General features: G+C 37.5%; 1 protein-coding gene across 7 annotated transcripts in view; it reads right to left on the bottom strand.

Annotated features, from left to right (window-relative positions):
- Nucleotides 1–13,348, bottom strand: part of LOC309569543 (ryanodine receptor 3) — a 1,308,933-nt gene that overhangs the window by 298,380 nt on the left and 997,205 nt on the right. For all 7 annotated transcript variants that reach the window (XM_082275412.1, XM_082275411.1, XM_082275414.1 and 4 more), the window contains 2 exons: nt 12,103–12,195; nt 6,286–6,456 (listed from right to left, as the gene is read on the bottom strand). In XM_082275412.1, coding sequence (XP_082131538.1) covers nt 6,286–6,456; nt 12,103–12,195 — 264 coding nt within the window. The remainder of the gene's footprint in view (nt 1–6,285; nt 6,457–12,102; nt 12,196–13,348) is intronic.

The raw sequence follows: 13,348 nt of genomic DNA, 5'->3' as shown, positions 1-13,348 counted from the left end.
TATGTAATTTTTTATTGTTTTTTTTTTTTAACTAGTAATGGCGGCGATCTGCGATTTTTTTTGCAGGACTGCGACATTGCGGCAGACAGATCGGACCCCTGACTGACATTTTTGACACTTTTGGGGGAACCAGTGACATTACTACAGTAATCAGTGCTATACATATGCACTGTTACTGTAAAAATGACACTGGCAGGGAAGGGGTTAACTTTATTGGTGATCAAGGGGTTAAGTTTGTCCCTAGGGGCATGATTCTAACTGTCAAGGGGCATGGCTTGTTAGATCATAACAGAGACATACGATCCTACATAGCAGGATCACATAGCCTCTGTCATGATCTAAGGGAGAATGACAGACGGCTGTGTTTACATCAGCCATCTGCCTTTCTCCCTTTCCTGAGCGAGATTGCGAATGACCGGCGGACATCGGTGAACAAAGAAACCGCTTACAAGTTTAAGCAGTTAAGCTGTAAGCGGTCTCTTTGCCTGCAAACTTGGAGTTTGAGTCTTTCTTCGCTCCGATATTTTAATGAATATTTGGTGAATAAACTTTTAATACGATAATACACTATCTGGAGCCTTTCTTTTAACCCCATATCCTGAGGATCGAGATCGGGTAAGGAAGAATCTAACCTGTATCCCACCAGGATCATCCACAAAGGGGATCCCCAATCCGGTCTGAACGGCCTCCAAGCGCTGTAGGTCCTAGTGCTATACAGCACATAGGACCCAATAATTCTGGTAAGTCATTTATTTCTACCCCATCCACAGGAAAAGAGGAATCCACGTCACGAAAGTCACAAACGTTTATTTATTGAGCACGAAGCACTTTGCACCTGATCACCACTTGATAAGACTTTATTTATTGAATTTTACATTTATTTTATTCACATATATTGATCACCACCGGAAAATACTTATTTATCTATTTATCAATTTCTTGGAACTTTTTATTAATTTTCATATGTTCAATTGATTTGTATTTTCACTTATACTGTAATAGATAACTTTTCAACATTGTTCACATACATTAAGATAATTGTTTTTTTGCGGCAAGCGCTGTATATAGCCTAGGCTATTTTTCTATCGATAGTTGTTTCGTGCAAAAATTCCACCACAAACAAAGTGATACGAGGTGCTGAATAAGTCTTCTTGTTTAAGAAAAAGTGCTTGTGCTTGAGATGTTCCTTCACCCGTTAATGTGAGGGTAACTCACCAGAACTCAGAGGGCCTGCAGGACCCAGCTTGCTCTATATTTTGCAAAAGGCTCCTTAGGTGTGTAGTAGATAGGTGGCCTCCCTGGATTCACTACGATGCCACCCTATGTATTAGCACATATTTATTAATTTAGCACTTAGCACTTTTGGATGCGGCGACTCAAAATTGTTATTTCTCATTTGTTTTTTTGGTCATCCAAAAATTTATGGTAGCCATATCTCCAAATCACATCTAAATATATGTTTTACACATCACTGGGAGGTGCCATTTTTTCTTTACAGAATTTATTGTGATATGTACATAAGAAGTTATTGTGATCATTTTCCAGGACGCAATAGTATATTATTGGTATTGACAGTAGCACTGCCCTTTAGGTTAAGATATATTTTTATACTGATTCCTTTGTTTTTCCTAATGTTGCATTACTGTTTTTTATACATGTATACAGATACTAGTGTTCTGTTTAGTTTTTTTGGATTGGCTGCACTTTAGTGGAAACAAAACAAAATGATTAATGATAATTTGAAAATCTCATAAACTTAGAAAATAGAAAACTTATCAAATGTTGTAGGCTTGGTTCACACTAGCCTGACTCTAAAGTCATGCGACTTTCAGAGCAACTTTGGAGCCTGACTTTGATACAAGGTTCATGTGACTTTTTACACTCTGTGGCATTGAAGTTGTATCAAAGTCGGTCCATAGCTGTGCAGGAACCTTTCCTAAAGTCGGATAGACTTGTGTAGTATCAGTTAAGACAGCTCGCATAGGGAAACATTGAATTTCACATGCCATCCGACTTGGGGTCTCTCAAGTCCGATGCTATGTTGCATCAGTGTGAACTGAGCCTAAACAGAGAAAATGTATCATTTTAGGGGAAAAAAAATAAGATAACTTTGAAATTGATAGCAGCAACACGTCTCAAAAAAGTTGGGGCAGGGCCATGTTTTACATGGTGTAGCATCCCAAGTTCTTTTAACAACACTCTGTAAATGTCTGGGAACAGAGGAGAACAGTTGCTGGAGTTTTGGAAGAGGAATGTTGTCCCATTCTTGCCTGATATAGGATTCTAACTGATCAACAGTACTGGGTCTTCTTTGTTTAATTTCAAGATGCATCAACTATTTTCAATTAGTGAAAGCTCTGGACTACAGGCAGGCCAGTAAAGCACCTGGAATATTCTGTTATGAAGCCATGTTGTTGTCATAGATGATGTATGCAATTTTAAAACTGTCCTGCTGAAATATGCAAGGCATTCCCTGAAAAAGACATCATCTGGATGGGAGCATATACTGCTCTAAAACCTGGATAAGTCTTCCAGTTTTGATGGTGCCTTTCCAGATGCGCAAGCTGCCCATTGCATATGCACTAATGCACCCCATACCATAAGAGATGAAGGCTTTTGAACTGAGCACTGATAACAAGCCTGAAGATTTCTCTCCTCTTTAGTCTGGAGGAGGAACTACCCATGGTTGCCCAAAAAAATGTCACATTTTAATTCGGCTGACCACAGAACAGTTTTCCACATTGCAATACATAGTTTTAATTTAAATCTGTTTATCGATTTTCGAAATACACATATAGCGCTAGAAGCAACAATAAATAAGTGTACAGACACCATGCTGAAAGGAGAATATCCAAAAAGGCTTATCTGTATCGAGTGACATGCAGAAACAAAAATCATAGCAATATAACCATTAATAGGGGCTGTCACTTCTTGGTACAAAAGTAGCATTAGTAGTAAATTGCCACCTATAAGCAAGCAATATAGGTTGATGAGGTGCCATGTTGAGCTTCCAGTGACCAGTATGAGAGAGTGAGAGCGATAACACCAAATTTAACACACCTGCTCCCCATTCACGCCTGAGACCCTGAAACACTAACGGGTCACATGACCCCGGAAAGGGAAAATGGCTAATTGTGCCCAATTTGGACATTTTGACTTAGGGCTGTACTCACTTTGGTTGCCCACAGTTTAGACATTAATGGCTGTGTGTTGAGTTATTTTGAGGGGACAGCAAATTAACACTGTTATACAAGCTGTACACTCACTAGTTTACATTGTAGCAAAGTGTAATTTCTTCAGTGTTGTTACATGAAGAGATATAATACAATATTTACAAAAATGTGAGGGGTGTCCTCACTTTTGTGAGATACTGTAAATCCTCAAGGAACTATGGGTAATATAACTATGTTCACCCAAAAACTGGTCTGTTTTATTTATTGAAGTAAAAGAAAGAAGAGGAAGGAATAAAAAGAAGGAAAATTGGGGGTGTTGAGGGCAGACAGGTTAACATCTCTCAGACCTCATTTGTCCACCAATAAATATGTATCCACGTTTGCCATTTCTTGCCGAACTTGGCCTGGTTTTGAAAGGTGCAAGACAATTTATATTAATCATAATCAATTTTAATTGTTGTTTGATGTAGTTAAACATTACGATCATCTGGTTCCAAAAGAGAGCTATAGCTATCCTAGTGAAAGCGTGCAGGATTAAGGAATTAAGGAGAACCATTATCTAGTTTCTGAAAGAGAAACTGGGGTTTTGGTAATTTTTATCAACTGTTACTGAGTGAATTGGATTAAATACCCTGATCCACAACTTAGTCATCTTGGGGCACCACCACTAAATACTGACCATTGTGCCTTCCTGGAAACAATTTCTGAAACACCAGGTGGAGGTCTGAAAATTCATACTAGCAAATCTAGATGGGACCATGTACCATCTCAGTGGTGTTTTGTAATTGGATTCCATCAACTCTGTTGATAGAAATTTTAGAAAGATTGTTGATTATATCTTGCCACTCCCGTAGTTTCCAAAAGATATTGAGGTCTCTTTCCCAGTATTCCATATAGGAGAGCTTACGATCCAGGTCAATTAAATGACTATATACTATTGAAATACAGCCTATTACTGGGTTTCTGGTTTTACAAGAGCTCTCAAAAAATGTCATTGCTAAGGGACAGTTGATCTTTTTAAGTTTATCCCCCAGAAAATAGGTAATCTGATTACATAGGAACAATTCAGAGGGAGGTAGTTGCAGTGTGGTATTGTAATATTCTAAAGAATGCAGCTTAGTTCCTGATAAAAAGTCTCCTATGCGCAGCAAGCCTTTATTCTCCCACTATCAGAAAAGGTGAGAGGACAGTCCCAAAGGAAACTCTGTTTTTTTTTTTTTTATCAAGAGAGATAAAGTAATGTGAGGTAAGCAGAGTTTCCTACTTGTCTGATGTCTGTCCCATATGGCTAGTGAGCAAGAATGCATAGTGTATATAGTGCAACCTACTAAGAATCCACATCATGGGTGCTATAATACCCACAGAACACAATATTGCTTCTAAATCAATCCAGTGTGGAGTCGGACATGTAACAGACCATTTAAATGAGAACTGTCCCAGAGAAAATGGGTATTTCTGGATCATGTTCAGATACGGCTTCTTCTTTGCATGACAGAGCTTGAATTTTTGGATGGCACAGCGAACTGTGTTCACAGACAGTAATTGTTGGAAGTATGTGAAAAGAAAACTAGTGCACTCAACAAATTGCATTCACAACATAGTGCATGTGTAAACAAACTCAAACATTATGATTAATGGTAAAAAACATGTATAACAAAAGACCATAAAAACATGAACAAAGCCCCCAATGTGACAATGGCAAATTGTGTGCAAATATAGCAGTGATTCAGTATAAAGTCTCTCAAAGTAAAAGTGATGTGCTTTGGTGTGATTCCTTCGGATTAACCAGCAAGAACTGACTTTGTATACAACACCACGTGATTGAAACACAAACACAGGGTGGCTCCTTACCAGATTCCCACTACCACTGGGCTTAAATCAGTGACTGGAAGGAAGATCACAATCCAGGTAATATCCCCACACTGCATGTAACACCACGTGATGAAAAGTGGATGGGTAACTTCTTACCAGATGTAAGATGAGGGTAAGCTTCCAACTAAACTGGAGACTCCCAAAATAGATACTCCTCAAGCCTGGCTTTCAGCTAGTGTACCATAAGGATGAGCTTTCTTTGCTGTATTAAATGCTGGATCCCATGAGATGGATGCTCAGCCAACCCGGCTTAAAGCTCCCCAGAAATCCGTGTGCCCATGTGCATGTCAGAGGGCAAGACAAGCACCAACGCGTTTCACCTTTAAAGCTTCCTCAGGGGTATTGGGTGAAGAGGGTTGCCAGCCAGGAGAGGTGACCTACTAGGAAGACAAGACTGCATGTGGGAAAGATTCCCCTACCTGCAAGACCGGGTGAGTTGGGACAGCTAAGTGGGTCAGCAAAGGACTGAGAGAGCTGAGGCAACTAGAGAGTCCAGGAGGGGGATCTGTAAGTCTTGGCTGGCAGAGCCTTGCTTGCTGGGAGACCCTATCCAGAGGCCAGGAGTGGGCCGGTACAGCAAGGTGCTGTGAGCAAAGGCTAAATGGACCTGAGGATCCATGGTCTAGAGGAGCAGTGTGAAGATCTGTGGCTCAGCATTTATTGCTCTGCATAAAGAAATAGGTAGCATGGCTCCACCCACTATCCTATTTTGCCTTTAAATCCACCTTGCCACAACCTCTCTCGTCATAAAATTAAAAATATAAAAATTCTGACCATCTACCCATTGATAAATGTGTTTTTTTTTTTTTTTTGACTGAAAGGTAGAGACAGAACCATTTAGTTGACTCAGCAAGTTATACTAGTGTTTGCATTGACATCAATCATGAAACGGGTAGCTGTCATACTAACAAAGAGGGTATAATCTTTTCCTGTTTCTGTTCAACTTCTACATTCAAAAAGAACTGTGTGCACATATGCAAGAAGAATTTAACCACAGACACAAACTAATCCCAACATAAAGATAGAAATGCAAATGTGATATTTGTAGGCTATGCATATTCCACATGATAACAGCGTTTATTTGCAGTCATCAGCAATTCAGGACGAGCATAATTTGTGCATAAATGGAAGCAAAGGGATGTACATCTTTTTCTCACACACATTTCCCAGCCAAAATCCTTAGATCACCATTTCAGGAATATTAGAAAAACAGCAATCTCTATGATGCTGCTGTACTTACAAGGCTATATCGGCTCTTTGCAAGTGAAATGAGTTCCTGATCCCCCGGGGTGCACATGTTCAGCCCAATGGGTAGCATCTTTTTCAAGGCAGCCACAATCAGGGATGTCTGTATGGAATAAAGATCTCCTCTGCGCTTTGTTCTCTTCCTCTCCTGATCTTGCCCTCCAGACTAGAATAGTGACACCGTGAAGGAATGGTTAGGGACCAAAGAATGCATAGCTATAGGACTAAAATGGACTGTATGTTTTCTACGTTACACTATCTCACACAAAGCATTTCCACAGTAATCAATACTGCATCTTGTACAATGTACTCATAGACACGTTGTACAGGCAAAAAAAGAACATACTGAGGATATTTTGGAAAACTGATACATAGAAAAGTGGCCAAAAGAAGCCATTTAAATGTGTTATTTGTAGTTTAAAAAAAACACACATGGTACTCCTGGTTGATAAAAACCCGTTTCCCTGTTTGCTTCCAATTAAATATAATAAACACATATAATAAACACATGTTTAGTGTGCACAGAGAGCTAGTCAGTGGTATGGAAACAAACTGTGCATCAGTGTAATCCAAACATTTACCAACTGAACATGCCAAAAACCCACTTGGAACCTTCAAAAAACAAAAAATGAAAATTTCTACTCTTAGCTAGTGGAAAACTTACATTCAATATAAACATAATAGCTCCCTCATACATTATATTTTTTTAAGTTTCTTCAAACATCATGCTTGTTACACTATTAGTAATCAGGACCATGACAAAACAGCTGGAACATTCTTTATTACAGGTGTCATTGTGGTCCATGTCTTGTACATCTGTTATGCTAGCCAAGGTGTATGAAGTAATGAAAACCATAACGAAGCCCCAGAAAAAAAGCAACCATTTCTGTGGCACACATTGAAGAACAAAAATAGGACCTGTGTGTGGACACTTCCCCTCCTCAGTATGTCACATCTGGGAAAAACTTTTTTTGTCATGCAACACAAACTTACCCTATTTTTCTATATGGAATCAGTGCCAAAAAAGTATGGGAGCAAACACAGTCTGTTGCATGGCACTATTATATGAGCTACAAACTATCTATTTTCACAAAAAAGGCAAATATGGTAAACATGCTTATTGGTAATATATTACAATTTCTACATGCTTTGCTTAAAACATCATGCCGCTTTCCCACTAAACTGGAGTTCTTCATTAATTGACAGAAACATATTGAAGACTTAGTCAATACAGATGTTCAAAAGGGGGTTCAGCATGTGTTCCTAATATGCCCTGTCGAGTGCTTACCAGGTCTTACAAAGTGTATTTAACAGAAGGGATCAATACACATGGGTGGTTAGCAAGGCATTTGCATGGCTATGCACTCCGGAAGTACAGTTCCTGAAGCACCTGAAGTCCTTTAAAGTGTTTGTACAAGCAAAACTTGTTATTTTTAGGGACTGACCAAAACCTTTGTCGATATTTTTTTGCTGTCTGTGTTACATTGGTGAGATTTGTCTTTACTTCCTGCCCTGGAGACGTTTCAGAAAATCAGAGGAACTCTTACTAAAGTGTGGGCAATTTCTCTCTAAGAAAGCTGCCACTGGGACAGGAGTTTCCATTGGAAAGATTTCCCTCATCTCTAGCTTTGGTGACAGCTCTAATATGTTGGATCTCTTTTTGTCATGGCGACATAAAATGACATGGGTTCGAAAAGTTCCATACTCAAAAATGGAAAAAAAATGTTTTAACTAAATATGCACTTTAATATTGTGGCAACTTTTCCTTTTAGTTACTCTGCCATGTATGACCAATCTTGCTTAATATACAAATTACTTTGCAGCTAGTTTCGGGCAATTTAAAACATTAACTTCACATGGCTCTTGTGTGCGCTCTGCGCTGTATGCTTTGAAGAACATTGTGTATTCCACTGAAAGTTAGCCCTTTCCTCAAATTTTAACCTAACATTTCTATATGATAGACCCTCATAAACACCAAAACCTGATCTATATAGACTGCAGGGAAAGCAAGTTCATTCTCCTGTCAAAAATTCAGCCTGGTTCCACATCCCTAACAGAAATGTTACCATTACATATGTATGTAATAATGCACAATGCTCAGTTTATGTCAGTTAGTATTCGAATCTTGATTCTTTCACTTTAGTAAATTATACCGAATTTCTCTTTCAGAAACATAGATCCAATAAAACCAAACTCAGTACTTACCATTATTTTGAGTGTTGTAAAATCATACTGATTCCCTTTAACAATCCCATAAACCCTTAGAGTACATTAAAATCAAAGGATACCCAGAACATCAAGCAACCTAACAAACTTAGGAAGTGAGCACTATTTTGAAAATCAAGTGAGCAATTTGTAATATCCCTGTTTAATTCATCAATAATTGTGGATTTTTATAGATTTGTTTAATCCTAGTACATTCTGTGCAATATATTTACTGACAATGATGTTACAAATTACAAATAAAGAAAACCAAAGCCTGCAATGACATTGTCACCACTTGTAATACACAATAGACAATACAGAATAGAGACTATAGACTAGATGAAACCACAATTTTGACATCAGGTGAAACATACTGTACTTCAAGTAGTCATGAAACAAGGCACATCAAATAAATAGTCCTAGAACAGCAGCCCCTCTGTGAAAAAATAATAGAAAAAAAAAAAAAAAAAAAAGCTAAACCATGAAGCAATCAACCAAACTATAATTAGTTTATAAAGAAGAGGTGTTGATTGTCTTTTGTTATACTAGAGATGGAAAAATGAGTTCCATTAAAAAAATTGCAAATATGGTACCTATATAAAAATTCAAGAAGTATGAAATAAAACAGAGGGACTAATGTTTTAAGACTGCAAGTCAAAGCTCTGAGCTACGCAAGCGTGTAGTGAATTGTATATTGTGATATGGGCAGCAAACCAAGTCATATTGTTTGGATTAAAGAGTCATAGCATATCATACAAAACCTATCAGTGTTTGTAGTAATAGGACATTTTAGTTGTCAGGGCATTGACTGATATGGGCCTGTATGAAGAAATGTTTCGGTGTTACTTGATAAGGGTCAGTGAAAAAACATATGGCAGGAGACCTGTAAATTGAATCTGAAGGCACAATAAGGCCACATACAAAACCCCTTGGACAGATTTTCAAAAGAAACTAGAAATAGACAAAATGGTTTATATGTCTGGTTTCATATATTTGAGATTTTCTCACAGGGAAATAAACATGCGTATGCAAGGAAATAAATTAAGGTTGACTAAAGCTTTCCTTGCACAGCCATAGATCTCCACTGTCATTTCTGAAATTTAGAGTCAGGACAGTCACTGTTGTACATCTTCAGACATACCTGACCTTATGTAAAGTGCCTTAAGGTATGGTACTTAGTTAGTAATGACTGCCTTTTCATGTGCTGTTACAGACAGCAACATATGTGTGAAGTGCTTCTAAGGAATGCCTTTCTTATACTGCTTCAAGCATAACTGCCCTTGTGTACCCTTGTTACAAGCATGGATGCCCTTGTGTACCCTTGTTACAAGCATGGATGCCCATGTGTACCCTTGTTTCAAGCATGGTTGCCTGTGTTTCCATCTTAAAGCTGACTTGACAATGATACAATATGTCAAGCATAGGTTATTCCAGATACCTTCTATTCAATCAGTTTAAACATGCATCAGAGTGTATATCTTTGCCTCAATTACCATGTTCAAAATTATTTCAGGGACAAATTTGATGGACATGCTGATGATTTTTTGGCAGTGTATCGCTCACAAGAATAGAACATTGCTAAACAGCCTGTGTGAAGAACATAATAGCTTGCTGGGCATCAAAGCTTTGCTTACATTTGTGCCTTTAAACAGTTTTCTGCAAGGGTGATCTATGAAACGCACTAATATAGGGAAACACATTAACTATACCCATTGAAATGACATATACTACAAAAAACATCAGTGGCGTCACAAGGGTGTGTTCTAATGAATGATAAAGAACACAATATTGTGCCTTTACACCAAACTCTGCACAGTGTGTACCACAAAAGAATGCAAGGTAATGTATGCTTATACAAACAAAGTATGTGGGCATCAGTAAACTCATAGAAAAAAAAATGAACTGGCTATTTCTATTCTAAAGAAACTTTCAACAACCCAAAACAAATGTAGGCAAAGGGCAAACAAGAGCTTTTTAAACCTGCAACCAGTCAAAGCTGCACTCCTTGTCAATGTACAACTACAGACTACAGAACTTTGTGGTTGTTTAACTGTATTTTACATCTGGGGAAATTTAAATTAGCTGGTTCATGGTTCTATAGCTTACTTTAAGAACAGATAATAAAACAAAATCAGGGAAAAGACACAGTGGAGTTGCAAAATCTGGTTCAGCTCTGCATAGAAACCAATCAGCTTCCAGGTTGTTTGTCAAAGCTTAATTGAACAAGCTGAAGTTAGAAGCTGATTGGCTACCATGCACAGCTACACCAGATTTTACACTCTCCAGTTTTAGTAAAGCCACCCCACAGGGTCATCCTCCTAAAATTTAGGTGGTCTAGGAATAAGCCTGTGTTGTAATTTAACAGATTTTGGTCTACAAATAAGAAAGGTATTTTCTAATAGAGGCTTGTTTAAAAGGGTAAGACCATTTCCCTTGACCTTCTATGCTGAAAGTGTGCAGAAATATATTTTGTGATCCTCTTTGATAGAAGTGACTATATTGAAAAGCTCTAGGGTGACCTTGCCCTTGGTTATTAAGACAGTCAAAAGACATTTACTTGTACAATCAAATGTTTGTAATGAAGGTGAAGCTTACAATTTACCGTCTACTGGGTATACTCACTAAGCTGCTTGAGCAAGCTTTGGTCTGGGTGAAAATTAACTGTGTCTGCTATAGTCAACAAAAGATATTGTCAATAATTTGACAATCCATTGTGAAATGAGAAAAAGAGGGAAATCTTTACCAAAATTCAACAGTCATAACTAAATGGTTTGATGTGTGACTGCCCTTGGTGACGCCACTGCTAACACTGATGGGACATATGAATGAATGGAGCCAGGCTAGCTAATACATAGACAGGTCATGCATGCTGTACCTTCACTTGTATGGGCTGTGTGAAAAAAAAATGCAGGAGACAAGTAAGTAAAACAGATGGAAAAATGAACCACATATACCTTAATTATCTGTGAGGTGATTAATCAGTTTACAGGTATACTTAAATGTGACTTTAACAGTTACCAGTCTTTACTGCCAAAATCTGTTATACAGTGTAGACAGTATAAAAAATATTTGAACTGAACACAGACCAGGAAGAATATTCCTGGACAGTTACTAAGGAAAAAATAGCTTACCTTACTTACCAAACTGTGAACTTCCCAGAATGAATGCGCTTACACAAAGCACACTAGAATACAACTGGAACATTTAACATAGACCGTTGTCTAATCTGACCAATTTTTAATAGATATAAAACTACAACATTAGGAAAAATTACCTGGTAATTTTTGTATTACTCTCCATTTTAATGGCACTTTTTATTTTTCAATTTCACCTGTTAACTGGCAGCTGTTGTCTGCACTTTCCATTTCCACCTCTGTAGGAACCTAAGATCATTTTTTTAACATATTTTTACCAAACTGAAGTTTTTAGTGCTCTATGTGCACCGGAAAGTCCAAAGACAAAAAAATGTAACTATTGCATCAGACAAATCTCTGTCTTCTGCAACATGTTTCTAAACAAATGGTAAAAGAACATAACTTTGAACAAAGGAAGAATAAAGTAAATTAAGACCATTGTCAATTGGGCACACATTTTCTAGCAGACTTACTTTAGACATCTTACTCTTGTTGTTTCCAGTCAGGAATGCTAAATTATTGATCTCATTCTGAATGACAAAATTCTGTTCTTCTCTTTTAAAATTCTAAAAAAAAAAAAAAAGTAGAACAGAAAGGGGTTACATTAGAAGAAAAAAACATCACACACATGCAGTAGTAACATTTTTAAAATACTGGTAAAGCCTATTTTCCACTGATCTATTGTGCAAGATAGTCTGAAGTGGTATTTTACAAATATGTACATGTTCTCCCCCACTACTAGTGGCAGGTAAACAGAAATAACCTCTTCTATAATTCTTGTTGATTTCATTAGATAATTTAGGTTAATATAAATGGGACATACTTCAATCTGAAATGATTCTGTCAAGATTTTCTGATTATAAATAAGGCAGGTGATGTGACAGAGTGTGTCCATGAGTGTTTTTTTTTTTTTTTTTGTTATTTCTGTTTGGTCCTTTTTTGTTATGCAAAGTTAGTAACCTGTAGATTTATAAATATTCAGACTATACTTTTTCTGTGAACTGAGAAACGTATTCGGTTTTTTAACAGGCTGCAGGCACAGACACTCATGGTTAGAAAAACACATAATAAACATCTAATCTATTCAACAGCATTGGGAAAATATTGCTGATATGTTTAATAAATCAGAAGTTCAATTAGAATGTGGCATTTGTTCATACTTGTAAAGCTCCTGCAGCCTTTTCACACCTATGGTGTTGTCCTTTGGGCCCCTGCTTACAATATTCTGGGATTTCTTACCTAGGTGCTTACTCTAGGCCAGTGAAGGAAATTATTGAAGGGTCACTAAACCCACATCTTAAAAAAAACTATCAATAAATGGTGTATTACATGCTTTTCTTACTCACCAAGTCACAACAATTGTTTTCATTTTCTGTATTGTGCAAAAAACTTGATTGATCCTGCTGTTCTCTATCCCCCCTCTTCTGTCCAAGTCCCCAATGCAGTTGGGAATTTTGCAGAGCAGTGCTGGCAGATCTGTACATACTTCAGTGAGTTTCTTTGCTCACCATTTCCTCCCTATCACATCAGAGCAGCCCATGTGACTATATAGTCACACGTGTGGGCATATACAGAATCTCACAAAAGTAAGTACTCCCCTCACATTTTTGTAAATATTTTATTATATCTTTTCATGTGACAACCCTGAAGAAATGACACTTTTCCACAATGTAAAGTAGTGAGTGTACAGCTTGTAACACAGTGTACATTTGCTGTCCC

The sequence above is a fragment of the Pelophylax lessonae genome, assembly GCF_965119305.1.
Source record: "Pelophylax lessonae genome assembly, chromosome: 13".
Classification (NCBI taxonomy): domain Eukaryota; kingdom Metazoa; phylum Chordata; class Amphibia; order Anura; family Ranidae; genus Pelophylax; species Pelophylax lessonae.
Note: the sequence above shows the minus strand (reverse complement) of the source record. Positions and strands in the feature narration are given on the sequence as shown.